Here is a 27461-nt window from a genome sequence, read left to right as displayed (position 1 = left end):
TTGGTTGCTCCCCTTTTTTTCAGTCTTATTTAAAAGTCCTTTACCTTGTCTTGTTGGCAGTTTCTCTCCATCTGAGGTCTACAATTACATCTCGCCATAACTGGTCACTCTGCAATTACATGCCCTACCACAGAATGCCCCCCCCCCCCCCTTCCCTCTGAGCAGCACCACTGCTCACATGGCAGACCAAAATAGAATAGTTCTGTGTCTGTTTGGATGGCGTCCCAGCTGTAACTATGCTCTGCTGCTTGACTGACAGTGGGATGTGGGCTTCCCCCTTTAAGGCCAGTCACGCTTAGACTGCGAGTCCCAGTCCCACTCCGGCAGGCTTCGGTGGTGGTTGTCCCGGCTGGGCTCCCAGAGACGACGAACAGAGCAGAGACAAAGTTAGAGCGGAGTGGAAGAGAGGACGCAGGATCGGAACGGCTTTCGCAGTGAAGTAGAGGAGAGCTTTGAGCTGCAACTATGAGCCCTCCTGGGAACACTTAAACCACACCGGGTAAGTTTTGACGACCGGTCTAATCTCGACTTCAAGGGAATGTTGGAGTGATGCTGAACTCTAAGCCCGGAAGCTTGTAAGATAAGTTGTGTGGAAGTAGAAACGTCTTCAACAAGTTGCTCACTGGGCTCACGGGGCGTTAGAAGAGAGGACTTCTCCATTGGCGGTGCAGTTGTTGATGTGCAAGGTGGGTTAGGGTTAGGGTTAGGGTAACGTGCCCGTATTGCTGAGTCCAAAACAAAGTGTTAAAGCATGAATGTGACGATCAACGAAGGGTAATACAAAAGGAATAGCTGTACTAAACTTGCTAAAATAACATTACGTCACAAGCCTGGCGTCAATGTCAACGCTTGGGACGCCGGCAGTCCTGTGCGTGTTTGAGGTTTCCCTTTACGTCATCTTGTACCAACTTTAACAAGACTTTCTGAACTGTTGTACTCAGTGTTACACCAGGTTACTGCAAGCTCTGCAAAGGTAACTGGACATTTGATTTGACCGAAGGCAACAACAATCACGTTCATCTCATCCGTGGTTGGCAGCAAAAGTCAATTCCAACATTTTTTCCTCTCATTTGTGGCCTTCTGTGGGAACTTGCACTTCCCAATTGATGCCATCCCGATAAATATGAACATCCCTCAGGGACACTGGCAAACAATATTTAGTGTTTTCGTTCTGAGTCACTGTAACTGCTGTGTGGTGGCCGATCAGGATTGCGGGTGCGGCCTAAAGGCAGACACTGTGGGAAACAACAAAGATTACAGCGAAGGCTGACGGTACAAAGTATAAAGGTACCACGATTGCTGCTTCACTCACAACAGAAATGACAGCTCAGCATCGGTCTAACGCTTCAGGCTGGTTTGAAGGGCCCTTCTATCGCCGACAGGTGAGAAAACATGTGACAAAAGCTTCCCGCCAACACCTGTTCAGCACTTCTACCTAATAACGCGGGACCGTTTGGGGACAAACGGCGAGGCCTTCCACGCTGAGGAGGGCGTAGCGTGGTCAACGGGAACCGCACACTCAGGTGTGGCCACCACACGGGCAGGATCCCAGGGTTCATGCGTGTGATATTCTCATCCTCGGCCCCACCAGTCACAGTCTGAGACACGAAGACAGCGGCTCACCGAGGGTGTGACTGAGCTTCGTGACCACGGCTAAAGTGGGAAACACAAACCTGCACTTGGAAGTCTGATCTCAAAGGAAACCATTGGCAACGCTTTGTGTGCCCAAACTAGCAAGTTTGTAATAAACTGTCCTGATGAGGTAGTGTCTTTTTTTTGTGTCTTGCTATTTTTCCATCTGTCCTCTGGCGTGTCTGTGTGGCCTGGTTGGAATCAGGTCTGGGTCATTTCGGGTCTCCTCCCACTAGTCTGGTGTTCGCCACATGCTCTTTCCCAACAGCCGACTGTTTCCATCCAGATGACCACTAATGACAAACAAAGACGTTGTACTTCTTTTCTTTTCACAATTTGGCCTGTATGTGAAATGTATCTGTACACTTGAGCAAGCGATAACATGGTGCTCTTATTTCCCCTCCTCTGCGCTTGTGTTAAAGTGTCCTTGAGCAAGACATTAAACAGCAAAACACTACCATGTAGCATTTTAATCCAAATGGGAACATCCTTTACTAGAAGAACACCATAATGTATTGCAAAAGATTTACATTTGACTGAGGAAGTGAATAAACTGAGAAGTAGAGTCATTTCCTCATAGAGTTCCAAACAATCTGAATTATTTTTGCAGTCAGAGGAGTCTCTCCCTGATGCACTTTGACATGACATCACTTTTCTGACCCAGGGGTTCGCCGGCGGGCTGGCACCTTTGAGTTGCTGACCTCTGACCTCCGAAAAGCACAGAAAATGTCTCCCTCTGCATGGAGCCAACTCCCTGACTGGCATTAATCAAAGAGGCAGTTGTTATAGCTTCAAAACAGCTGGAGTCAGTAAAAGATCCTGCTGTTCAGTCCTCCAATGAAATCTGATAAAAACATACAATAACATTTTGAACAGAAATGAATCGGCAAACCTTTGTGGCGAGTATGGAGATGGTCAACAGGATGGAACTGAAACCTCTGATGAACACATTAAATACCGCCGGTTTACACGTGTTCATGTGTACATGATGCCGCTTTATTGTGAGTGACAGCGGCAGTTTTGCGTCCCTGCGATGGCGTTAATGACTCAGAGGCTCTCTTCAAAGCGGGTACTCAATTAGGAGAGTGCAGGTATACATTTTTGTGTAGGTGGGCCCAATATGGCAGCTACTCTGGGACCCGAGGCTGGGAGATAAATCAATATCGGGCCGGTGGAGCTAGAACGTTGCACGTTTTTTCTTCTTTTCCTTCTATCTCCATCTACTAATTGGCGGCGAGGTCACGTCTTTCTGGGCTTAGGTCTGTTTATCTGTCTTTCCTGTGATTGACATCTACCGTATTTGCTCCTGGGTCCTTGTTACGGTTCATTGGGGAGATCACGAGAGGAAATGGAGGCATTGGATTGGTACTTCTGCACTTGTGTGATTCACAGATGCTAGAAGGGTCACCACTCGCTTCTCCTTGGGAAGAAGTCCTGAGCGTACCTGAGGGAGTCTTGGGGAGTTACGACAGTTCTCTCTGGGGTTTAATCTTCTGTTTGGCAAACCCGACCCCAAACGGCCTCACTTCAACATTCTGTCTCCACCAAGATACGGTTTCCTACCAAAACCGATTGCAACTCGGAACAGAGGTTTGAAAATGTGAAACTGACGTTACATTACTCTGATCAGGGATTTAATCTTTCATAATGAAAATTAAAAATAGAGAATTTCTATGTCTTCACGTTGATCTTTCAGTCTAAAACCCAAACGTTATTTCATCTACTAATCTTCCTCCTATTTCAGAACCTGAGAAAAGAAAACCTGGCATTTTGAATAGGCCTCATTTGGCGTTCTTCGTCCAGCGGCATGCTGGCTTAATTTGTTATATATCGGTCCGTTGTTTGGCTTAACTCAATTAAAGTGAAATGGTTCGTAAGACTATGGTTCACTTACAACAATCATTTTGACAAAGTGGGTATTTGTAAATGATATACATCTCCGGAAATTACACTTTGGAGGTTTGTATCTCGGAACACTCTGTACATCTCAAATGAGACATGGCAGACTGTTTTCCAGACCCAACTTATCAGAAAAGTCCAACGTGGAAAAGAAGCTTTTTTGAAGTGCCATGTGTGGGCACAAACGGAGCTTTTTTTCCTGCATACCTTGAGTTTTTTGCAGCGGTGGAATAACAGAAAACGGCTTGAAAATCTCCGCCCTGCCCTGAAGTTGTGGCAGATTCCTCGTCTCAAATCTGGGCAATGGATCCATCCTCCACCCTAAACGCACACACACACATGGACCCAGCCCACCCAATTTACTTCCACCTTCTAACATCAAACAGCTGTAGAGTTGAACTGCTGCTATTACGTCCTCCTCCCCTCCCTCTGTGTCCTCATTTTCTCAGGGTTTGTCGCTCACGAGACCAAATGTGGCGTCTAAAACCCCCACATCTGTCAGAAGCTTATTTACGATCCGGCTGTTGGACATGAGATCCTGAATTTACATCGTAGGTGCCCGTGGGGGCGGAGATGGATACGGGCTATAAATTGTGCCCCGAAGACGCGGCGCTCCTTTGTGTTCCGTAGTGGTCTCTCTGACGTGTGAAGTTGGGCCGTCGCCGGTCCAACGCCATTTCCAAAGCACTCCGTCAAACCGAAAGAAGATGCCGGCCACGTCATTCTCCCGCGGGGTCGACTGGAGAAAAATCAAGCAGCGATGCTGAGGGTCCGGAGCTCCTGGTACTGTCGGGAATCTGCTTCAAAGGATTGCTTTGGCCACGCGCCTGGAGTCCGACCTGGAAGCTGATTTCCCGAGAATTTATCGCTGACTTTAAAAACTTTGGCCTCAATACTCGAGAAGCTGCTGGAAAAGCGATGGGCTTCATATTCCCGGAGACTTGTTTAATCCAAATATGAATCAGATGTGTTTGTTAAGTTGAGCGAAATATGTAAATAATTGAGGACCATTTGGACTAATCAGGCCAATTTTTGGGTAGGTTTAAGTGTCTTCATTGATCAGGGATGCTGAAGTGGACACAAAACCTAAGGGGCAGATGAGGTTAATGCGCTGTGTGACGGGCATCTGACCTTCTCTGCTACATTCACGCCACGTGAAGCCGCGCTCAGCCCCTCTGGACTGGGCCTGTGGATGTGTTGCAGCGGTGCTGTTGTGCTCCATCACCGGAGCCACTCACATTTGTACCACCGCGGAAGGATCACGAACCTCGACGAGGTGTTTACATGCACGTGTGTGTTTGCTCCGCTGTGGTTTTTCATTGCACAAACATTTCCAATGATGTTTTGGTTTGGATCCTCCAGCAGTGGGTTGCTAGGATTGAGGAAAAAAAATCCCCTGGTCCTGCTCATATCCTTAAAAAAAACGTTTAAGGGACACCGGCCACGTGTCTTATGACACTGTGCTTCTGTGTTTGGAGTTTTGGTTTTAAAAGTTTGCATTGATCTAATCTTTTGACAAAGGCCCTGCAAGTCACACCACAGCTTTGTTTTTTTGGGAGATGCACAGCTGGCTCCTGCCTTTTAACCTCTGGATTTGTTTATAATCTCAGGGTTTTGGAGGAGAAAAGTGGTTTCTACTTTCTTCGCTCGCAGTTGTCTGATTTTTGTTTTTTCCCTTCTTCTTCTTTGCCACGAGGACGACTTCTCAGCCAATCGCCTTCTCTCTCTGAGGTGGGTGTGGTTGTGCCGAAGTCATACACGGCAGCACCCATCAATCATGTTTATTTCAGTTATAACTGACTGACCTCTCAGACCTTTTCTCCTGTCACGTCTCAAAGGGTTAAACTAACACCAAGCGGCCGCAGCGTGACGACAGAGAGGTTTGTTTTCAACACGTGTCAAGTGGCTTGAATCTGATGATGGCCGTACACCTCACTTGTGCCTGATCCTCTCGTTAAGCCCGTCTGCAATTATGTCAACGTGCCTCCCCGTTAGCCAGGCGGTGCGTGCGTGGGCCTCTCCGCGCTCATTCATTATTGAGCGGCTCCTGAAGCTTTAAAAGGCCGTCGCCGTAGCGGTGTCAGGTACCCGGGGCCGGTCCCCTCCGCTGAACCACACCGAGTCAGGATCCAGTTCCCGTTGGAGCTGCTCACGAACGCTCCTGAGCTGCATAACTCTGGATTTTTCACCAAAACTATTTGTTCGGTTGACCTGCGATGGAACTGCGGAGCTTGAAATGCATTTGGATATTTGTCTTGGCCTGACGGTAGGGCTGTTCGAGCTCTGAGGAGGTATGGGGCTGCTGTCATTAACATTTCTTGAGAATGAGAATTAAGGGTACTTTTATAACTGACCATAAAAAACCAAGACGGCAATGTGTTCACTTTAGCAGACTTGTGGTGAAGCAATATGGTTATTTACGCAGCTGAAATTCATCTTTTTGGGGGAAAATAAGTCTTGGGCTTCTTGGTCGCTGAGAAACAAGGGGCTGACAGCTATCAGTCGTGACGATCTTTACAGTTTTATTAGTGTGATATTCAGCAGGGTGACTGATTCTGGTTGGGGCTGCAGGTTCTGTTTGTGTGCAACTCGATCCATGAGCGCAGGTCGCTTAGAAACCCCATGAGGTTTGAGCAAAAACAGAAAAAAAGGACATAATGCTCTCAGACTCAAAGAGCTTTTGGCCTTACAAGGGGATGTTGTCATTCAGTCCTGTTTGGAGTGTGTTGGGGAACGACTTTTCATCTCCCAAACTGATGCACAGAGCAACTGTGATATACTTATTTTAGTGTATACAGAAGCAAGAACAGCTTTGTGTGTGTATGAAAAGCTGTGTTCTCCATGATACTTTTATCACGCTGGGGCTGCAACTGCTGGTAACGTTTTAAACTGCACAAAACCTGAAGAAATTCCGTTTCTAGCCTTTTTCTTCAAATATGCCTTGAGTAAAAGTGGTAAAGGTTCTGCTGATTTAATTTACGCTTCAAAATGTTAGAAGTGGTGTTCTTTTGTGAAGATTGTCTTCATTAACAGAATCCTGTAAGTATTAGAATGTGTGTTCCAGCCACTGGAACAAACTGAAAGACAGTGGAAAAAGGCCTTTGGCTTTTGGTTAACTGCATCATGCCCGAGGCGCCTGGAAACCTTAGGTCACATCGTCATGGCGCCCCTGAATAAACGCTGCTCTGGAACGTTGGCCTCTTAGTTTGTAAGACCACGTTGCGGATGCTGAAACTATCCCACATGTCCAGACTAAACAGATGCAACTCTCTCGCAGAACAAACTAGTTTTAGCTGAGTGTCAGCTTGGCAAAACATAACCCGACTAAAAATAAGTCCCTCGTACTAATGTTATCTGTGGAATGCACTGCTTTTAGCATCGCTGGGATAATGGGCAAGAGCGCTGTTGTGTCTGGAGGGAACAAGTAAGTTCTTCCAAAGCCTGGCTCTCTATATTCTACGAGAGACAAATCAATGGAAGATTTAATGTGTTTCATACTGTGCGTTGTAGCGTGAAATGACCTCAGCTTGTAACTCGGGTGACGTAAACAACGCTCCCGCGTTGATTCGCCAGATGTTGAGACGGTGGTCAACATGGGGCATTATCTGCTGCCATGTGTGAGTCTCTCTGTCCCAGCACAAGGGGCCCACTTTGAGCCAGCCCACTGTGTGTGTGGGATGGGAATGTCAAAGTCCGTGGCTCAGTGCTGCTTCCAGTTTGTTCCCCCCCAACCACCCACACAGTACCCATCCTGCCCCCCCCCCCCACCCCCTGTATCACAGCTCCGTGGTGGGACTGTGACCGGCGTCTCCTCCCGAGAACCTTCGGGCTCCATGACGGCACGTAGCGGCAGCACGGGCAGCGGCCAGTCGTGTTTAAAGGCCCGAGGCCAGGGACGGGCAGTCGGAGGCTTTTGGTCTTTAGTCAGTGTGAGTTAGAGAGAGCAGCAGGAGAAGAAGCCTGTTGTCCCTCAAACGCTGGCCGCCAGTTTTTAAATCAAGCCAAAGCATAAGGAATCGGGTCACGAAACGAGGCACTCCTGAAACGACGAGGACATTAAACTTTGGAGAACTCGGCCTGACTCCCTCGATCCTGAACTCCATCACATTCACTCCAGCTGGTCTTGGCCTCTCAAAACGGTCAGTTGATTTCCACGCTCCTCTCGAGTTCCTCAGAGTCAGGTTTTATTTTGATTTTGTTTAATAAATGTTCGTTGCTTTTGGTACAACATTGAAGCCAAGACACAGTGTTTGGGTATTTTTTTTTACAGAACGGTTTTTGTATTCAGTTGGCGGTTTTACTCAGAATCTGCAAAAGACATTCTGCTTCACCACAGAATATTTTAGAAAAGGCTGCACCAGTGATTCTGCAGTTATGGAGAGAACAAACAATGAGGTCAGCCGATAGCGACGTTTTGGCGGTAGATCAGCCGGAATATCTGTGGCACAACAGTATTTATATTTAATATTATGATTATGATGTTATATAGGGTTATATATATATATATATATATATATATATGCAAAAAATGGGTCTCTGTGCTGTGTAAACCGATGAGCTTCTTGAATTCAAACCCATAATGCTGTCAAAACCATTTCAAGGTCATTTCAAATTGCCAATGCAGCCTCCATCGTTTGCAAAGAGGAAAGAAGGACCTACATACGGGTTCGAATGTTAATACCAAAATGGGGGTGTGGGTAATTTTCGGTTGAATTTTAAGGGACAGTTTGAAGACAAAACAACCCAATGCAATATTTACAAATTACCAGAGGTCCTCAGCTATTAATAATCTCCTGAAAATATGGATCTTTCAGATCCTTAGAAGGGAGCAAACCACATTCAGTCAATGGTCGACCTGAGAGCTGGTGGTACTTCTGTGTACCGTAACAATTATTTCCATAGTGGATTATATTGTCATTGTGTTTTTCACCTTTTGGAAATAAGTAAAGTGTGCTGCTGTTCATTGACAGTGTCTTTTGTTGCAGTCTTGGTTTGGTGGAAGATTGTGTCCATCAAAGAGAAGTTTCATGAAAACAATGACATTGAGACAAATGTGGTGTGGTATGTTGCCACGGGCCTTCTCACACGGCTCATTACCTCGACCCTTTTGTCATGTGATCGCACAGCGGAGCCGCAGCCACACCGCGTGAAGGCCACGGAGCCGACACAAGGGAAGAAAAAAAGTCGACTAGCGTGTGAAATGCAGGAGTCGGCGTGACCGACTACAGACGTCACACAAGAAATGACTGGACAACTGCCATTTAAAACATGCACGCAACATTTAAATCCCACTCGACACGCATACGCCCTGCTGCAGTAAATCTGGAGCGTGCGTCGCAACGGTTCCCCCCCCCCCCCCCCCCCACACACGCAGCGCTCGCAGAGTGGTTGTTATTTTACCCGGCATGTGACATGAGGCCGAGACAGAGGTGTCCTTTGTTTGGCTACCTGCAACCGACGCCTTCTCCATGGCAACCGAGCAGGGGAACCCACGAGGGGGGGGGGGGGGGGGACTCGGGTTTCAGTGCAGACATGAAGAGAAACGTCCACCCCGGCAAGAAAATTAGCCCGGATTCTTTGTGGAAGCGGACCGTCTGAGAAGGAAACCTCCTGTTTAAACTGGGGAGTGTGCTTAAAAACAAGTAGAAGGTGCACGATTGCAACCAAAAGTCCACAAAAAAAAAAAAAAAGAAATTCTAACTTTCGTCTCGTCCCTCGAGCATCGGCAGGCCACTTTCTGCAAAATGACAGAGATCACTTTCAGTGCAATGGTCCTTAACACGGCACTTAGTGGCACACTCTAAGTGCTCAGGACTGAATTGCTTGATTGGACAACTCATCTCCATTTGTATGGTAATCCTCAGAAGAGCGCTGCAACGAGCCGGCGGCACATGTAATGGAATCTGTTGGATCCGTGTCTCGTTGGCCGTGACCCTGAGCTCAGTTTCGGGGGCCGATGTAATTAATCCACGCCTCTATTATAATAATTGAATGGTGCGATTATATCAGCAGCCATTCTGTGCTTTTCTATATTCTACTCTGTTCTAACTGCACTGAGTAGGTGGATGGGTTTTTCCCCCCCAAAACTCTGAGTGCACTGCCAGACTTCCATGGTTTTGGCACAGCGTTGGTATAATTTCTGATTAGCCGTGATGCTTTCTCTGAAAATGGCCCCGGAGGAGCCATGCCAAGACTGCAGTTAAAATACCCCCCTCCCCCCTCTGCACCCTATTCCTGCTCCTATCTTTATGTTTCTATGGGTAATATCTCTTCACCTATTCATCCGCCTGTCACTGACTTGGTCGTCTACCCCTCCTTTGTGCACATACTAATTAAAACCCGGGGGGGGGGGGGGTGTTTCGCTAAAAGAAGAAAGGGGCGACTCCTCCTGAGGATTTTTGTCGTGCACAATCCCCTCCATCCCCGGGCGCCACAGAGTGGACGCGTCACTCTTGTCATCGCTCCGGGGGGCTCTGAGGACTGCGGCACTGGAGCAGCAGGTCAGACGAGTGACGTCGCCACGCAGGCCCTCTGGCACTGCGGGCTCTCCTGCTTTTCGGATTTGTATCGACACCACAGACACTCTGTGGGGGGGCCATTTAATGAAAAGCCGAAACGTGCCCCTCGACACCGGCAGGGTGTGTCTGTGCGTGCGTGAGGGGAGATGGAGATTCACTTTGTGACTACCTGCTAATTACTCGGCACAGTAAACATGGAATTTGTAACCACACCACTGCAGGATATCATTAACTGAAAGGATTAGAGTGTGTTTCGGGCAGGGGAGGGGGGGGGGGGGGGGGCTTCTCCCGACTGGGAAGGGACTAATCCAAAACGGGACACATCAATAAAGCGGTGGAATAAAGTTGCGGGGGCACTTAAGAGCGTCAGCCCCCTCTGCTTCAGGCTCGGAGTACGGAGGAGAGTCCCTGGATGGCAGCCAGCCAGTAAATTACAAGATAAGAAATATTATTCCACTGGCACACCAGCGGCTCGCGGCTATTTAAAACAGTGAGGTTTATTGACAATTAAATTAGTTGGAGGAAGAAAAAAAAAGAGACGGGAATAGAATGCTTGGAGGCGGATCAATAAGGAGATTTTTGTTGTGGAAAAGGCCGCAGTGGGGAGCAAACACAGCCAGGAGGAGGCAGTCTGTGTGTGTGTGTGTGTGTGTGTGTGTGTGTTGAATGCTAATACCATAGCGCGCGGAAGCCTTCGGCCTGCTGCTTGTCGCCTCCACCCGCGACACCCTTCCGCACTCGACGGGGGGGGCAAAAGGACGAGGCTCAGAGGAAGGAGGTCGCGACCTTGAGACTCACGCCGATTGTTTCTGGCCGTTCCAGGTGGGCTGAGATGGCCTCGGAGAGGATGGCGAGCCCCCGGAGCAGCTCCAGGCAGAGCAGCTCGCTCTCTTCGTCCCAGATGAGGCAAGTGGCGGCGACGTGTGCACAGAAACGCGGCCAAAACAACGCATTCATGTACGTACGCACACGACTGTCAGCAGCATTCAGACATCACGACCCGGGCCCGGCGAGGCCGCAGGTCCTGAGTTTCTTCTCATGCATTGGGAGACACGCAGAGAGACTGTGAGGAGGTGTGATTGTCCAATTGCATTTTTTGTGGTGCAGGGGGGCTGTAAATGGTCGACAGCACATTCATGTGCAAACACAAACAACACGAGCGACAATAATCGGCCGTAATGCGAAGGAACGACACCCTCTGAACTCCCGGTAATGCGGCGTAATGGCGGCGTCGTGGCGGCGATGGAGGTCCCCCCCGGGGTCCGGCTGTCTCATCATTTGTGAGCAGATGGAAGGCGGCTCGTGTCTGGTTCTCAGTGGCGCGTGACACTCTTTACGTGAGAGACTTCGCTTCAGCTACAAGTCTTATCCGCCAACAGCTGGTAACGCTCCGTGTTGAACATTGTCCTCCCTGCTTACTTCCTACAGATGTCTCACTAAAATATGATGTTTGTCATCGTCGGTAGTAAAGGATCCGATGAAGGAATTCAACGATCCAATGAAAGTCTTTAATGGTTATATAGTTGTATTCCCTAAAACTAAAACATAGAGCTGTTATTACATCCAATGTTTTTAATAGAAAATATAGATTAGTGCTAATTTGACAATATTCCTCATCTGGCTAAATAGTTTTGGATCAGACGTAAAGCCGACTGCATTCATAAATGAAACTGAACTGCCCTTAATTATTCTCAGCTGAGGCGGGCTTCATAGACAGTCACCCCCCCCCCCCCCTCAAGACTGTAAAATCCCATCCTCGCCACCTCCCCCCTCTCTACTGATTGATTGGATTTGTTGGTTCAACATCGCCAAACGAATATATATATATATATATATATATATATATATATATATATATATATATATATATATATATATATATATATATATATATATATATATATATATATATATATATATATATCGGCCTTAGTGAGGATCCTGCATCAACCACAGAGGGCGAAGGTCAAACCCTAACTGACACACATGCATCCACAATCTCTTCCATATTGAATGTGCCGTTTAAATGTGGAGATTTGAACAGAAAATACTGCACTCGACCAACTAAACGACTAAAACCGACTTCTTCACGAGCTGAGAGTTCCGGTCTTTAGCTTTAAAAAAAGAGTGCGTCTCATCGGCCGTGATTTACGTCACTGATTCTTCTTCCTTTTTTTTAAGCCACCGTGTAACCAGTAGCACGTTCAAATGTACATCTTTGGACAGTTTTGTGTTGACTAATGCTTACGCTGAGTGCAGCTGAGAACAGCTGTCACGGCAAACCTACGTAACCAGACACACACACACACACACACACACACACACACACACAAAAACAGACCGATCATCTCCGACTGGCCTTCTTTGTCCCTCATTCGCACACAAACCACTAGTTGTGCCGCACGCGGCTCAGTAAATCAGCTGCTGAAAAGGAGCCAAATGACTGAATTGTGTTGCAAGTAAATTGCAAACACAGATGCACTCGGTCGACAAACAGAACCAGATCGGCTTGAGCCCCGCAGGCCTCGGGTTTCAGTCTGAGGAGGTGACCTCGTCGTTCGCCGTGTTTTTGTGTCGCTGGATTTGCGTTTGCAGCCCATGCAGGAATGCTGGAAGTCGCACAAGTGTGGGTTTGCTGATGCGAAGGGGAAAAAAAGTGCGAGACAACCGGGAGGCGAACGGAGCGGGAGAGACGAGTCAATTGGAGATGATGTGACACAAAAAAACAAGAAATCCTCATCGACGTTGTAACTTGACTGAGAGAGACTCTGAACACTCGCTTGATCTCAAACCAGCTCGATGCTCACTGAGAACGTCCTGCAAATCATTTCTAAAACGTCTGAAACATCCGGGAGTCAGATGCCGGGAGTCAGAGGCCACGACGTTCCCCCCCCTTCGCTGTGGAGACGGGAAAATCGAGGGCGCCACTCGCACATTTACCGCTGTCCACGCGATTTTACCACTTTCTCAGCGAAGGAGCCGTGGTTCTTTGTGTGGCGATTTGTCCAGAGGTGCAGAAGAATATTTCATTCTTTCTGGGACAAGAGTGTCCTTGTTTCCACCTTCAGTCTAAAGCCACATCGGTCTGGTCCACAAAATCCAACCCACATCCCCCCCCCCCTCTTCCTCCCACCGGACTGCGGGTCCGTTGTGGTGAAATTTCCATTTGTTCAAAAGTGACATCAGGCGTCAGACTGTGATATTTTGCGAAGAGCAGGCGGCGGCTCGTTCTCAGTGTGCCGAATGACTTCCAGAGCTGTGGGAGAGAAGAATCCTCAGGAATAATACAGGAAAACAGGAATAATAGCACAAACCACCACGTTTGGAGACAAATCCAGATGTTGTGATAGAACCTTTGGTGAGGGTCCTTCCCCCCAAGCCCTCGCTGTACTAAACACACACCATATATATATATATAGTTGCTTAGAGGGTCAAACCCCACTTCCCCATCCATTTCTCTACCATTCTACAGATGGCAACACAATTGAACACAATATATTACATTACATTACATGTCATTTAGCTGACGCTTTTATCCAAAGCGACGTACAATAAGTGCATTTCCACATAGATACAAACTCAGAAAACAAGTATCAAGAAAGTACATTTTCATCAAAATATATATATTTTGGGGGGGGGGGATAAAAGTAGCTGACAGACATTTTTCACGTAAGTCAAGTCTGTTGAAGTATCGTGTGGGAAACCTTGAGATCTCATTCGAATTCACAGAATTGTAATTGTTCGTGCTCGCAGTGTGTTTTCATGCGGACGCCGTTGCTGTTTTTAGCCTCAAACCAAGTGACTCACATACAGTGAGGGGGGGGGGGGGGGTGTGTGCAAAACCCTGAAGCAAAATAAGCTAATAGGTTAGCAGAAGGCTAAAAAAAGGCCACGTTTTGTGTGTGTGTGTGTGTGTGTGTGTGTGTGTGTGTGTGTGTGGTTAGCGGAAGGCTAAGCTAAGATACCAGCGGCCTTTCCTACTCGACCTCTTTGCATCTCACCCCAAAAACCAGCAAGATCTCCGTTTGTTCTTCCCTTTGTTTGTCTCCGCTCCTCCGAGAAGAGGACCCTGTAAGCAGCCGTTTCTGTCCGCCGTGACTAACCAAAAAAAACCTGTGAAAAGCCACTTGGTGCTCGCGCACATCACTCCGGTCCGACGTCACCGACCCGCGGTTTGAGAAACAGGCGAGCGGTGAGTTGGCTTCATCGACCCTCGGTGACTCAGCCGGCGGAGGCGACTCTCTCTCCTCGTCTCCCGGCACAAAGTCACAAAGTTACCAAAGTGAATCACACGCGAGCTGCGGTTATCGTTCGCGGTTCCCTTTGTGAGGCTGCGCACGACTTCTTCTTTCTCAAAGTTACGAAGCTGCCTTTTGACCTTCCTTCCGAGTTTGTCCTTCGACATGGTTTGCTTTTGCCTTGTGGTAAGACCCAATAACCCACTAACATCCCCAGATTAAATCCATTACCATTCATTCATTTCTTAAGACACCCACGACAAACCCTCTATTCTTTTGTAAATACACATAAAGCCGTTGATGGTTTTTTCTCATGTGTTTGTGCTCCTCTGTGCTCTCTTCTGTCTTCCCTTTCATGCCGAAGTCACACAAAGTCCACGCAAAGCGCAGCCGCGTGGGATCAAAGGCTCACGCCTTCACGGTGCAACTCTCAAGTTCTTTCACGTCCGTTTCACCAAACGCAGTAAAAACCAATCGGCTTCCAGCCGGCGTGCGACAAACAAAACAAGCGAAGGGAGCGTGGGGGTAATGGAGCTGCTGCCTGCCGACCCGCCGCCGGTGCTGCATGTAAATATTTGTCATTCCCTGCGAGCTGAAGTGCGCCGCTTCCCCTCCTTTGGAAAACAAGCCTATTATTATTATTATTATTATCATCTTCTTTTCCTTCCCCCCCCCCCCCCCCCCCCTGTGGTTCCGTGGCTCGATGTGCGTGTGAATCAAGTCGGGTTCATCCTCACGATACGTAACTGTGGGAAATGGTTTGAAATGGCCCACAATGGGTGTGACGCAAAAGACAATTTCACATTTTCAGTCGCAGGGCGTCACGGCGGGGGCCGTCGGGAGAAACACAGCCTGACAACCACAACAACACAAGTTTGTGGAGGGTTAATTGTGTGAAACGTAGAGGGTGATTTTGCCCATTTGGAAACGAGAAGCTCTCCGTCTCCACCAGCCGTTTGACTCGCGTGCTTCCAGTCACGTGTCAGCGGCTGCTGATTGTGATTCGTCTTTCAAAGAGAGACCTTTTACTCGGAAAAACCGCGTGCTTTGATGCTGGACGAGACGTAATTGGCCGGCTTCCGACGGCACAATGAGGAATCTTTTTATTTTTTAATTAAATGCACGCGCAGCCACAGCGCTTCTCTCCACCCAGACGGGTCTGCACCAACATTCAATCCTAACGCAATATCTCCGGCCAGCTGCCATCCCTCACCAACAATACCCAGACGGCCCCCCCGAGTCCAAACACGGAGCTTCATTAGAGACGTCCCCCCCCTCCTTGTGTTGACTCAAAGCAGAGGTGGCTTCTGCAGCCATCGACCCATCCACTTGCAGGGATGCTTTGAGTCATCGGGTGGAGGTCTCTGTGTGCCCCCCCCCCCCCGCCACTGAAGCCAGGGGTCAGTGCCGGGAGAGATTGAAGTGCGGAGGAGTGTTTGTTCGTACTCGGGGGGGGAAATGCTTAAACTAACAAGTGTGTAAACCGGGGATTATCGCCGGATAATTGACCTCGAGGGCACATCATTGATTTTAGGAACGCAATGGTGCCATCGATGGAATTTCATTTTAGAGATGTGTAGGGTTTGTTTCCATATAGGAGGACTCAGAACGAGCATTTTAGAAAACTCATACAGCTGCATTTGTTTCTTCCAGTTCTCAAGCAGTGTGGTTCAACATTGTTCCTCATAGATTCATATTTTAGAAGTGAACGCGAGCACCTTCGATGCTTATTGCTGCATACGGAAAACAACAATACAGTATTATAGTAATCTTTTGGAAGGTAACCTCAAGAAGACACCCCCATCGAAACTCTAACAATATAGAATACCTCTTTTTTCGATAAGTCAACCAGACCAAACCTGCACCGTGATCTACACTTTCTAATAAATATGAAATAAGTAATTGGCAAAAAAAGAAAGGAGAAAGGAGGGAATGAATGTGAGTAGAAGGGCGGCGCAGCCAAACGAAATGATCCATCATTGTCCACAGTTGAGTATGAGTAACCACTTCCTTCATTTTGACCTGATTAAGCACGCCTTAGGAGGCAAAGATGATTACGGATTTCTATTGGCTTCAGTCAGCACAAACGACTTCCTGCCGCAGCTCAGGAAACACTCGACATGCCGACACTAACCGCGTGTACGTGGGTCCGGGGTTTGTTGCTCCCACGGTGTCGGGGTGTCGGGCTGGGGCAGGTTGCAGGCAGGACTCAAACGCAGAGGTTTCCACACAAAGTGCTCTTTATTCTAATAGAAGACGTGCTCCAACGACGACTGACGTAATACAATGACGCGACAAAGGACAACTGGCACGCCGGGCTTAAATACACGAGGGAGGTGCAGGTGATTGGACACAGGTGGAAGCAATCAGGCAATCACAGGACAGGAAGTGAAGATACCCAGAGACACGAGACACAAGAAAGCTACAAAATAAGACAAGCAGACCCAAACCGTGACACACGGGCTTCTGTTCGTGCAGTAATTTGCCCTTTTATGTGCGCATCAACAACGACGCCATCGCAAATGACACTGGACAGTCAAGGTGAATGAACTCGGGTCTACTCCTCGGACTGAACACATATCGAAATCTTGGCAATGCACTTAGTTAATGCAGCTCTCCAACACACATTGGGTTTTACGGTATTTAATGCAACACACGTGTCCTGCGTATCTCCTGCTGATATCAGTTCTGTACTCACACGAACCGGCTCCTAATATTTCGTGCGTTCGGATCTCCCAACAGTGCCCGCATGCAGTCGCTCCACGTGGACTCTGTCCAGCGCTGGATGGAGGACCTCCGCCACATGACGGAGGTGGAGTGCATGTGCGTCCTGCAGGCCAAACCCATCGGCGTGGAGGAGGACGCCCAGCAGGGGGAGCTGATTGTGGCGGTCGGCGCCGGCGACCACGTGGCCAGGAACAACCTGCAGACGCTGCTCCGCCGGGCGCTGGTGGTCAGCACGGAGCTCGGCAAGATGTTCCAGCGCCTGGAGAAAGGACGCTGGCAGAGGGTCCACAGCACCGCCGTGAGGGCCAACTGCCACGTGCGCTCGCTGGTGCACGAGTACAGCGCCGCCCGCAGCACGCCGCCGGAAATGCAGAAGGTATAAATCAGGACTTTTAAAATGGAATGAGATCCTTTTCTATCTAGTCCCAATACATTGGGATAAAATGTAAGGTTTGTGCCAATAAAAATATATATTTATCCTTAAATAAATGTTGCCTGCGTTATAGATAACAGATTATGGGAATTATACTTAAATGTAATCATTGGATCAGGTAGAAATCACAATCTCCTAATAAAATGTGATTCTCCTTCTCCTTTTGTTACAGTACGAGAGATCTCTGCTGGAGAAATGTCTGGAGCTGACCAACATCACCGAGAGGTGAGACTCTGCAAGGCTAAATAAATCAATTCTACCCGGGTTTTGGATGTGTTTGGATCATAATCCAAAAATGTCCCTCCACTCACAGGTGCCTTCACAGCGATGACGAGTTCTTCCTGAAGTCCATGAGGGAGGCCATCCACGACATCCTCACGGACGTCAGCGACTCCTTCAGCAACATGATCGACATGGCTCTAGCCAACGAGATCCGGGTATGTAGCGGAATCTCGACCCAAAGTACATGACCCCGCAGCTCTGAAGTAGCTTTCGCCATTGACTGAAGTTCAGAGGGTTACGCGGTTTGACGTCTCAATGTTGGATGTGGCTCGCAGCTCCTGATCAAACAGATCGACTCATCGGACAGCGTTCACACGATCGGCAGCGCCATCAGCAACCTGCTGTCCCTCACCCAGGACGGCCCTCAGCTCTGCAGCATCATCGCCAAGGTACCGTGGCCACGCCAAAGGGCCCCCAGCCCCGCTGGTTTCATTGGGAACGTAATGATAATGTGTCGGTATTACCAAAGGAGCACACAGGCCCGGAGGAGGATCTGTTCTCTACTTTAGATTAGCTTCGTTTGATAGTCCCATCTCAAGCTCTGACTTCCCTCCAGACGCACCCCCGCTCTGATCAGCTCCACCTTTCGCCGGTGTTCATCGTCCGGGGCCCGCAGCTATCTCTTCATGCGAGCCTCTCAGAAGCCACTTCACTGCCAGATAAGACCGGACAGACCAGACAGGGAGTCTAAATTGGCCATTAGTCAACCGACTGCTTCCAGGATGCTCTTGATAGGACTGGTGCCCCCCCCCCCCCTCCCTGCACACAAACAGGGGGCACGCGCTCAAACACAAAGGATAACGCGCACACACCTGCTTTGCTGCCAGATTGTCGGATCAATACTGTCAGCTCCCATTAGGGGTTGAGCATTGGGCACAGATGCAGGGCTGCTTTGCCTCTCTTAAGTCGCAGCGTAGGAGCGTCGCTTGCCCCCCCCCCGATGGCTGCTAACGACTACGCATGCAAAGCACCATCCGCCTGCCGTCCGAGTCAATCAACCAGCACCGGTCGGTCTGTCACAGCTTTCACACCCTTCTAACATCATGTCGCTGAGAATAGTTTTAAAAAAAGAAATGCAATGAGCTGTTTGAATGTTTGGCCCCCGGACGCCTGATATATTTTCCTCCTCTTCCATCTCTGCCAGTGTCAGACGTAGTGAGATGTGTGTGTGTGTGTGTGTGAAGAGCAGCGAGGTACGCTGAATAGAGATGATTCATTGTGTACACAGCAGATGCATTAAGCAGCATAATGGACACCAGACGGCTGAAGGCAGCTCCTCAGGGGAAAAATGGGGATTGTCAAACATGAATCAACTAAGTGTTTATCAAATAAAAGATATGGGTACTTAGAGCTTTGTTCATCGCTGGGGATTGTAGAAATCCGTAAGAACAAGCTAATTAAAAAGATTACCCCCCCCCCCCCCAAAAGAAAACATTCCGGTATTGCAAACTCTTAACGTGACTGAAGAGAAAAATGTGAGCTCATAAATCTCCCAAATCAAACACCACCTGGAATGTCCGTGTTTGTTTAATGTCACCGTGGATACGGATGTAAACGTGCCCTGCCCCCCTCCCCCCCCCCCCCCCCAACAGGGCAGAGGCAAGATCTACAAGTGTCCTTTTTAATATAATCTGAGAACATTTAGCTTCCTCCGCCACCCTCTTCGCGAGAAATTTGACACGCAACCCCCTTTGGTTCGGCAAATTAGAGACGTGAGCCTCCTGCAGCTCCTGGAGAAGCCGAAGGCGTCGTTTGAGCGAGCACCAACAGTCCAGAGCACACAGCGGAGTTCAGGGAACCGTGAGATGGAAGGAAATTACACGCCGCGTCAACCTCCACATGCAAGCGGATGGATAGAGAGCCATTATTAGACGAGTAGTGGCGTTTCACGTGATGATGTGAGAGCAGCAAGTGCCACAAAAAAAAAAGTGTGTGAGGATAAACGCGTGCGTTGAAGTGAAGACAATAGAGCTGCGAGTTGTTTGATGAGGAAGGAAAAGAAGCAACAGATAAGTGGTCTGGAGTCAAGTTAGAGGTAACATTTCTGATTTAAAGTGGATCAAACTTTGGTCTACATGTGAGCATTGAGGCAATCGTAGCTAAAATTTAAATTAGGCCACCTACAGGAAGTCAGGCACCTGGAATTGAGCAAAAAAAGCTTCTTTCTCCGTTAAAGAAGAAGTTGTTTGATCTTGAATACATTAACTTACGTAGACTGATAGCCCCACCCCCACATTTAAGCCCCGCCCTCTCCATAACACATGAACAGTGCAGACACCTATTGGAGCGGTTATATCCGCCCCCTGGACCTTTGCCGTGGACACCTGCAGGAGGCATCGTTCACTTTGAAAACTCACAAAATATGACTTTTCAAAACCAAAGGCCCCGAAGCTGCGAAGCGCATCAGACCTCTGGATCAGGATTCTCTGCACAGACTCACTCCGATGGCTAAAAGCGGCGTCTGCGTCACGGCGACGGGATCAAAAACCTCTCCTCCGCCAACCCGGAACACGGATCGATTTCACAGAGTTTCAATCGCTTCATTAAAACCTTTCTCCCAGTCATGGCGGAACAATATTGCGCAGGCGGCGAACGGGGGGGGGGGGAGGGGGGAGGAAGCGCTCAGGCTGCCGGGGCGGGATGATGATTGGTCACTCCAGGCCTCGGCGGCACATGGCAGCCCAGCATAATGGCCTTGTTAGGATAATGGTGGTAGTTATGTACGGGCAAGGAATTCAACACCTGCAAGTGGGGTTTTGATTTTATTTATTTTTTCGTCACAGGGGCGCTTTGCGACACCATTCAGGAGCTTTTTTTGTTTGTTTACAACACGCATAATAACCCAGCAGAATGGTCTCAGCTATTATAGCGAGCTGCTATCAGGGTTCTCCATTCCTGGGATATGTATATTTGGGCCGTTTCTATCCGAACACGATGGACAGCGCTAGCTCGTTTCGAGAGGTTCCTGGAGTAAATTCCGACCGGGCCGCTCCGGGCCTTACCGACTCCCCGGCGCGCTCTGATTGGCCGAGACGTGCCGGACCGATTGGCTCCCACAGAAACCTCCGGCGCGCTTCGTACCACCAAATGACCAAATCATCCATTGCCTTTGAAGCACAGTGATTTGAGTGACCTCAAAACTCTTACTGAAGAATTTGAGTTTTCCCAAACTGAGAAACCTGTTGGTGCCACTTCAGCTCATGAGAAGGTACGCGAGAACAAAGGCCGTGTCCACTCGCCACCAAACACCAAACACAAGCCTCGAGGAGGGGAAAGAAAGGTTGAACTGTGGCCTGGTTGTTTTTCAGAGGCCGCCTCAAAGGACTGAATGAAGTCTTAAATTTAGGGACCACAGGGAGGTTTGACTCTGAAAAAAGAAAGCCCCGGCCCGCGGCGCCAGACTGTGGTTTGGGTTTAGTTAACAGCAGCACTTGGTTCAGGGTTGTTTTCCCTTTAATAGAAAAACGTCTCAAGCGACGGCCCAGACCTTTTTATTTTTGCACCCAAAATGCCTTTGAGGTCTGAACATAGAAACGTTTTCTGATGTATTAGTCACACTCGGATGAACAGGACCCAGGTGACGAGGTTTCACTGTGGAGGTCATCCAACCATCCAGCATCAGATGATCCTAATCCCACTTCCTTCCTCCACAGGAAGGAGCTGTGGTCGTCCTGTTCAAGATCTGCAGGCAGGACCGCTTCAGAGACCTCTACGCTCACGCCCTGAGAACCGTGGCCTCCATCTGCTGCGTGGAGGAGGGAATCAACCAACTGGACAAGGTAAACCTCGCTGGAACGTTGGGATAAAAGTAGGAAGGAAAAAAAAACCTAAAAAAACCCACGATGGGCGAGGGTCAAGGACTCGATAAAGACGTCCGATCGTTTATTTAATTACTAAATACGCAGAGAGCAAATATTCAGAAACATTTTAGGCCCAAATGTAAGAAACCAATTGGAATACTACATGAGCACTGATCCAGATTTCCCTGCCTTGGAATCGGGGGGAAAGTGAGATGACATCAACCTCAAGTACCCCCAGGCTGTGTTTACGCTGATCAGCTGACCTCGTGGCTCAGAGGTCGTTCTCCCTCCTCCCTGCAGCGCCGTGTGCTCCTGACCGCTGCACACACGCCGCCAGGCTCTCCCTGTTATGACTGGGACGCCTAGTTTATTTTCACAGGTGAATGAAATGCCAACGATAGCAGAAGCAGGAGGAGGAGGAGGAGGAGGAGGAGGAGGGTGGTGGGGAGAAAAGGCCTTTGTTCATCCATTGATAGTATTAATGTTACATTGTTTAAGAGGCCTCCATTGACACATGCCCGACTGTGTGTTGTTAATTATACACCTGCATTGTTTCTTTTCGAGGTTTTTCAAGCTATTTACTAGATCACGTTTTCGTGAGTTCAGCTTCAACTCTCGCCGTCTCCGCTGGGCCCTCGGTCGGTCAGACATTCGGACCTGCATGTGTGTGAAGGAAAGGAGGCGAGGCAGCTAGAGAGGAAGCCAGCGACGCATCCTTTCTCTCTCTCTCTCTCTCTCTCTCTCTCTCTCTCTCTCTCGTTCCCCCGTTTGTTCCCTTTGGAGAATTCAGCCAGAATAAACAACAGACGCACCTGTGTCAATCCATCGCGTGTGGAAAGACAAATATGACCTGATTCCGGCTGATAATGATGCCACAGCGGCGCCCGCGTGCGGCAGCTGGGACGCCGTGAGTCACCCGAGCGTGAAAAGAAAACTATTTTAACTGGGGGGGAGGGGGGGGGGGGGGAGCCGAGAGTCGGGCCCAGATTAGCCGCCTCCTCCCCGGGAGAGAAGCTGTCAGGCGAGTCGCCATCATCAGCGGCAGGCGCTCGGGCACCGGAAGCCCACCTGTCATCGATGGAGGGCGACCGAGCGAAGGGGCCGATCTGCTCGTCGCTGGATCTTCTATTTACCGCCTTAGTTTTCCTCCCCCACTGGAGCGTTATGTCATCGCGGCACGGGGGGAGCGGACGGGGTTCCGCTGACTGTTTGCGGGAGGTGGACCTGGTCGGTTTCCGGACTGAAGCTTTGAGTTTGGCTTTTTGATCGACTTTCATGAACTGAGGAAACACTGTAAGAGAGTTCAAAGTAGAGGAAAGCAGTGAGAACAGCTTTCCAATCACAAGTCAGACCAGCCTTAAAGCACCCTATGCTCATTTGTTATTCACTCTGAATTGGATCCTCATTTAGTCAATCCCCATCATGATGCTCAAACCAGCGATTTAGATCATAAACTCATGTTTAAAATGTTTAAATCAAGTAAGCAGTCATTTTCTCATGGACTTCTACACAATTGGACTTTTCAGACCTACACATTTTTGCTTAGCGATATTGTGTAGTGGATAGTTATAGTTTAATATAAATATGACAGACGTGAATATGCAACGCACAAGCACCAACATGCACATGCATTCACTCAAATGAGCACAAATAGCCTTTTGAGACCAATGATGCGTGTCAAAGTGGGCGTGGTCTACATTTAGGGGGCAGGGCCAAAGTTGTCCAATGCGTCACTTTTTTTTATTTCAGTCAGTTTCCACTTGTTGCATTTATAATGTCTTATATAGAAGTATATAAAGTTCCACTCAGACTTTTGTATTTTAATGCACAATAAAACACATTTTATTACATATTAGAACCACCAGTTAACAGATCTTCATCACTCAACTCATTCTCACTTTCCACAGGATCGGATGAAGCAAATGTGAAGTTAGGGAACATCCTATTTTAGGAAGAATGGGGGGGGGGGGGGGGGGGGTTTGGGGAGTGGATCGTTCCACGTCAGTGGGTCGCGTTGTCACACCGCTGCTGACGTCCACAGAGACGAAAATAGGGAATGGCCCTGAGAAGCCGCGCGCTGTGATGCTCGTCAGAGTGACAGGCGTGACGGCCCGCCTCACTCTGGATGCTCCGAACTCCACACACGACGGTGGAAATAATGACCGTGACTGGAAAGTGACCAATAGAGAACACAGAACATGTTCCCGATGAGGGGTACGTCTCCAGGAGACACTTTTTAATTGCCACCTTGGTAACTAGCGTCCTCCAGGTCATGAATCTGTAAAGTGTGACTTAATAGTATGAATGATTTACTCAGACACTTTGATAAGAACCACAGCGGTTTCAACTGTGTAATACTCCCCCCAAGTGGATACACATCTGCTCTACGATTACATTGTTCCACAAGAGCTGTCAACACAAACAGACTTCACCTACTATTGAATATTTGAATAAATAACCATACTCATGGTTTGTATTTTAACAATGAAGAACGGATGTAAAATAACCAAAAAGCGGTTTCCAGTCTGGTCCTTGATGCGATGAGGGCAGAGATGCAGATCGCATCATACTAATAATGTTAAACAGGGTCCATGTGGGGTTTTACCAAAGCTTAACACCTGTCTCATGTCAAAGAAAGCATGCACAGAAACATACATATTTGAGATATGATGGTACGTTAATTGCAAATCTACTCGGTGTCCTGCTTTGACACCGAGGACAGTTGGTCAGGGGTTGATCTGCATGCGTGCGGACGTGCAGGTGGACGGGATCCTGTGCCTGGCCGACATCCTGACGGACGAGGGCAGCGTGGAGGCGGCCCGGGCCGAGGCGGCGGCGGTGGTGGCTCAGGTCACCTCGCCTCATCACACGTCCACTCAGCACCTGGCCAGCTTCCTGGAGAGCATGCACGACATCGTCACCGCGCTCATCAGTGAGTGCACCAGACGTTTGACCCGCCTCGTGCGGGGCCCTCACCCAGAATGCATCTGTTTTTAGGCCTAAAAACAAAAATAACCGACAGGGGGGTTTGAGGCTGGAAACATCTTCCTCTGAACGTCTTGTTCTCTCAGATCTATGCGAGAGCGCCTCCTGTGGGGAGGTGTTCCTCCTGGCGTCCGCGGCTTTGGCCAACATCACCTTCTTCGACAGCATGGCCTGTGAGATCCTCCTGCAGCTCAACGCCATCCGCATCCTGCTGCAGGCCTGCAGAGACCGCCAGAGAGTGGACACGCCCTACTCCAAAGACCAGGTGCACTCTAGATATCCTGTTACGACTGATTGAATCTTTTCACGCTCCTGGTGCCGATATGTCAGAGAAAACTGACTTAATTATTTGTTTTTTTTTGTTTTTCAGGTGGTGACAATCTTGGCAAACCTTTCCGTTTTAGAGCAGTGTGCCCCTGAAGTCATGCAGGACCAAGGTAAACATGTCACAGCTTACACGTATGTGTGTGTGTGTGTGTGTGTGTGAGACCGACACACCAGCATTACTAGACACCTTGAATTGTTGTAGTTCTTGTTTAATCCTCAAGATGGCAGCAACAGATAGAATTTCAGAAGAAGAAGAGTGCTGCAGCTTAAATGAAACATCAACTTCTAAATATTTTAACAGTAAAGCTTTTTAAAATACGGTTTATTATTCAATAATTGCATCATTTATTTTGTTCTTGAAAGTCAATCCTTTTCAACCTGTTTTATATTTTATATGTGTTGTAAAATGAATTGATTCATGTGATTCCAGTGTGGAACCATCAGTAATAATTATTCACAATCTATGTCCCTCAGTCATTTCCAAATAAATCATATTCATGAGATGCAATCACGGAGTGAATATCCAAAAGTACAAATACTTTTACAATGTGCACAATGAACTTAGAAGATGTCCCCTGTTTATTCTCACCCTCCTTCCTGGCGACTCTCCACTTGACATTTGGTCCCGTTCAGGGATCGAGCGCCTGCTGCTGCTGCTGGGGGAGAAGCCGACCTCCCCGAGCCCGTCGGAGGGCGCCGCCTGTGAGCGCGTCCAGCAGAAAGCTGCCGTCACCTTGGCCCGCCTGAGCAGAGACCCCGACGTGGCCCGAGCAGCCATCCGGCTCAATGGTAGCGCGGCATTTCTACGCGTTGAACCCTTTTAAGAGCCGTCGATCCTCTCGGATCTTTGGTTCACGTCTCGTGGGAAGCAGCTTCATGAAAACCACATGTCCATGTATAGATGATTTCATTATGTTTAAATGAATATAAAGCACACTTGGAGGTGGGTAAAACGCTGGCACTTAACGGGGTCCACGATGTGTCCGCGACACATGTGCTGCGTTTGTACGCGTGTTCGTAGCGGTGTCTGACGAAGCTTGTAAACTGTGTCTTCCCTCCCCAGCGGTTCCTTTCCTCATTGAACTGTGTCGCTCCCCGACCGAGAGAAACAACAGCGACTCGGTGCTGGTCGCTTGCCTGGTAGGTTTAAAGTGTGTGTGTCCTCGTGTGAGTGTGTGTGTCATGCTTACCCTTACCCGATAGTCTGGGAGACAAATATGCAATTCAAACATCCCCCCCCCCCCCCCTGCCTACACTGAGAAGGTCTAATGATTAGATAGAATATCTCCTCACACTTTAAAATATGACACTATTACCTAACACGCAACAATGGCCTCTGATTATGGTTTAAAATACGACTTTTGAACATTACAGACTTTAGGGACACACAACCCAAAGTGAGCTTTCCCTGCTGAATTAAAGATTTTATTTCGAAGGCTCAAACATTACAGTTCAAAGACTAATTCTAGGCTCACTAAAGCGCAGCAGTTCTTAATTTCACAGAGTGAGGATTATTTCATGCCCTTTGTGCCGTGGATGCCCTAAAATTACATACACATTGGCCCTTAATAGTGTAGTAAAAAGTACAAACAGGCGTTTTTCCGCCGGCCTGCATGTTTAACGTCAAATGACTGTTGAATTTAATTACATCCACAGGGCAAACACTAAGAAATGTAAGCATATATTACAACTTCAGTATCTGTAAGCCATGTTTAGCTGACCAGTACACATCACCTCAAACGCAGTATGTTTTAATATGTACATATCATGAATAATAGTCCTGCTCGCGCCGCATCATTTTCTCATTCTGATGATAATCATTGAGATCTTACGGCCGGATCCGAAGCTTTAATTGGCCTGAGAAATGCCGTCCTCTCCCCTGAACCCACCCTGCGTGTCTGTTCAAATGCATGTGATTCTATTTCATCCTTTTAGCCAAGGGTCACGTACGGCGTCGGTAGTTCAAAGGACAGCTCAGCTCAGCTCCTTTGTGACCTTTGTGCCGTTAATGTAACTCACGCGTGTTTCACAGGCCAATAAAGAAAAACATTTCAACTCCATCCATGGTTTGCAACCACATACCACGTGTGTGTGTGTGTGTGTGTTTACATGCAGGCCTACAGCATGATGATGCATGTATGTGTTTTTTGGGTGTTGGTGCACATGCATACTGATGTGTGTGTGTGTCCAGGCCGCCTTGAGGAGGCTGGCAGCCGGGTGTCCGGACAGCATTGAGGCGGCCGACCACCAGCAGCTCATCAAACCGCGGCTGGTCGACTCCTTCCTGCTGTGCTCCAACATGGAGGAGAGCTTCGTATGACGGATCGACGTCGTGCACAAGTACTCCAGAGCGCTGCATTTCGCTTCATGGCTGGGGGGGGGGGGGGGGGGGGGGTTCCGTTTGGCTCTTCATGTGTCCAAGTGTCACGCTGGACACAAAGAATTTGGGCCAACTGTCAGTTTAGATGGATGCAAAAGACATCTAAATGTGTGTGTTGCCTCTAGTGCCTCACAAGGACCTCAGAAAATGCAATGAATGTGTACAGTGGCATAAAGAAATGGGTCCTTTGAGTTTTGTATTCCACTATTTCATATCGGTAATTCTACCATCAATATGTAC

At 48.5% G+C, this 27461-nt stretch overlaps 1 protein-coding gene across 1 annotated transcript; it reads left to right on the top strand.

Annotated features, from left to right (window-relative positions):
• Positions 1 to 317: 317 nt before the first annotated feature.
• Positions 318 to 27205, top strand: LOC119196194 (protein inscuteable homolog). Its single transcript, XM_037451699.2, has 13 exons — positions 318 to 499; positions 10872 to 11006; positions 17030 to 17390; positions 17620 to 17672; positions 17761 to 17884; positions 18005 to 18118; positions 21383 to 21508; positions 24290 to 24461; positions 24601 to 24779; positions 24885 to 24951; positions 25475 to 25630; positions 25905 to 25981; positions 27033 to 27205. The coding sequence occupies exons 2-13, from the start codon at positions 10882 to 10884 to the stop codon at positions 27159 to 27161; spliced, it is 1683 nt and encodes a 560-aa protein (XP_037307596.2). The 5' UTR covers positions 318 to 499; positions 10872 to 10881; the 3' UTR covers positions 27162 to 27205.
• The last annotated feature ends 256 nt before the right edge of the window (positions 27206 to 27461 follow it).

This window comes from Pungitius pungitius, chromosome 6, assembly GCF_949316345.1.
Source record: "Pungitius pungitius chromosome 6, fPunPun2.1, whole genome shotgun sequence".
Classification (NCBI taxonomy): Eukaryota; Metazoa; Chordata; class Actinopteri; order Perciformes; family Gasterosteidae; genus Pungitius; species Pungitius pungitius.
The sequence above is the reverse complement of the archived record's forward strand: the minus strand, read 5'-3'. Positions and strand labels throughout refer to the sequence as shown.

Bases quoted from the DNA above. Each gene is read 5' to 3' on its own strand.
- LOC119196194 (XM_037451699.2), top strand. From the start codon at position 10,882: ATGGCCTCGGAGAGGATGGCGAGCCCCCGGAGCAGCTCCAGGCAGAGC. The intron at 18,119-21,382 runs GTACCGTGGCCA...CTTCCTCCACAG, and splicing joins TCTGCAGCATCATCGCCAAG to GAAGGAGCTGTGGTCGTCCT. The intron at 24,952-25,474 runs GTAAACATGTCA...GGTCCCGTTCAG, and splicing joins TGAAGTCATGCAGGACCAAG to GGATCGAGCGCCTGCTGCTG.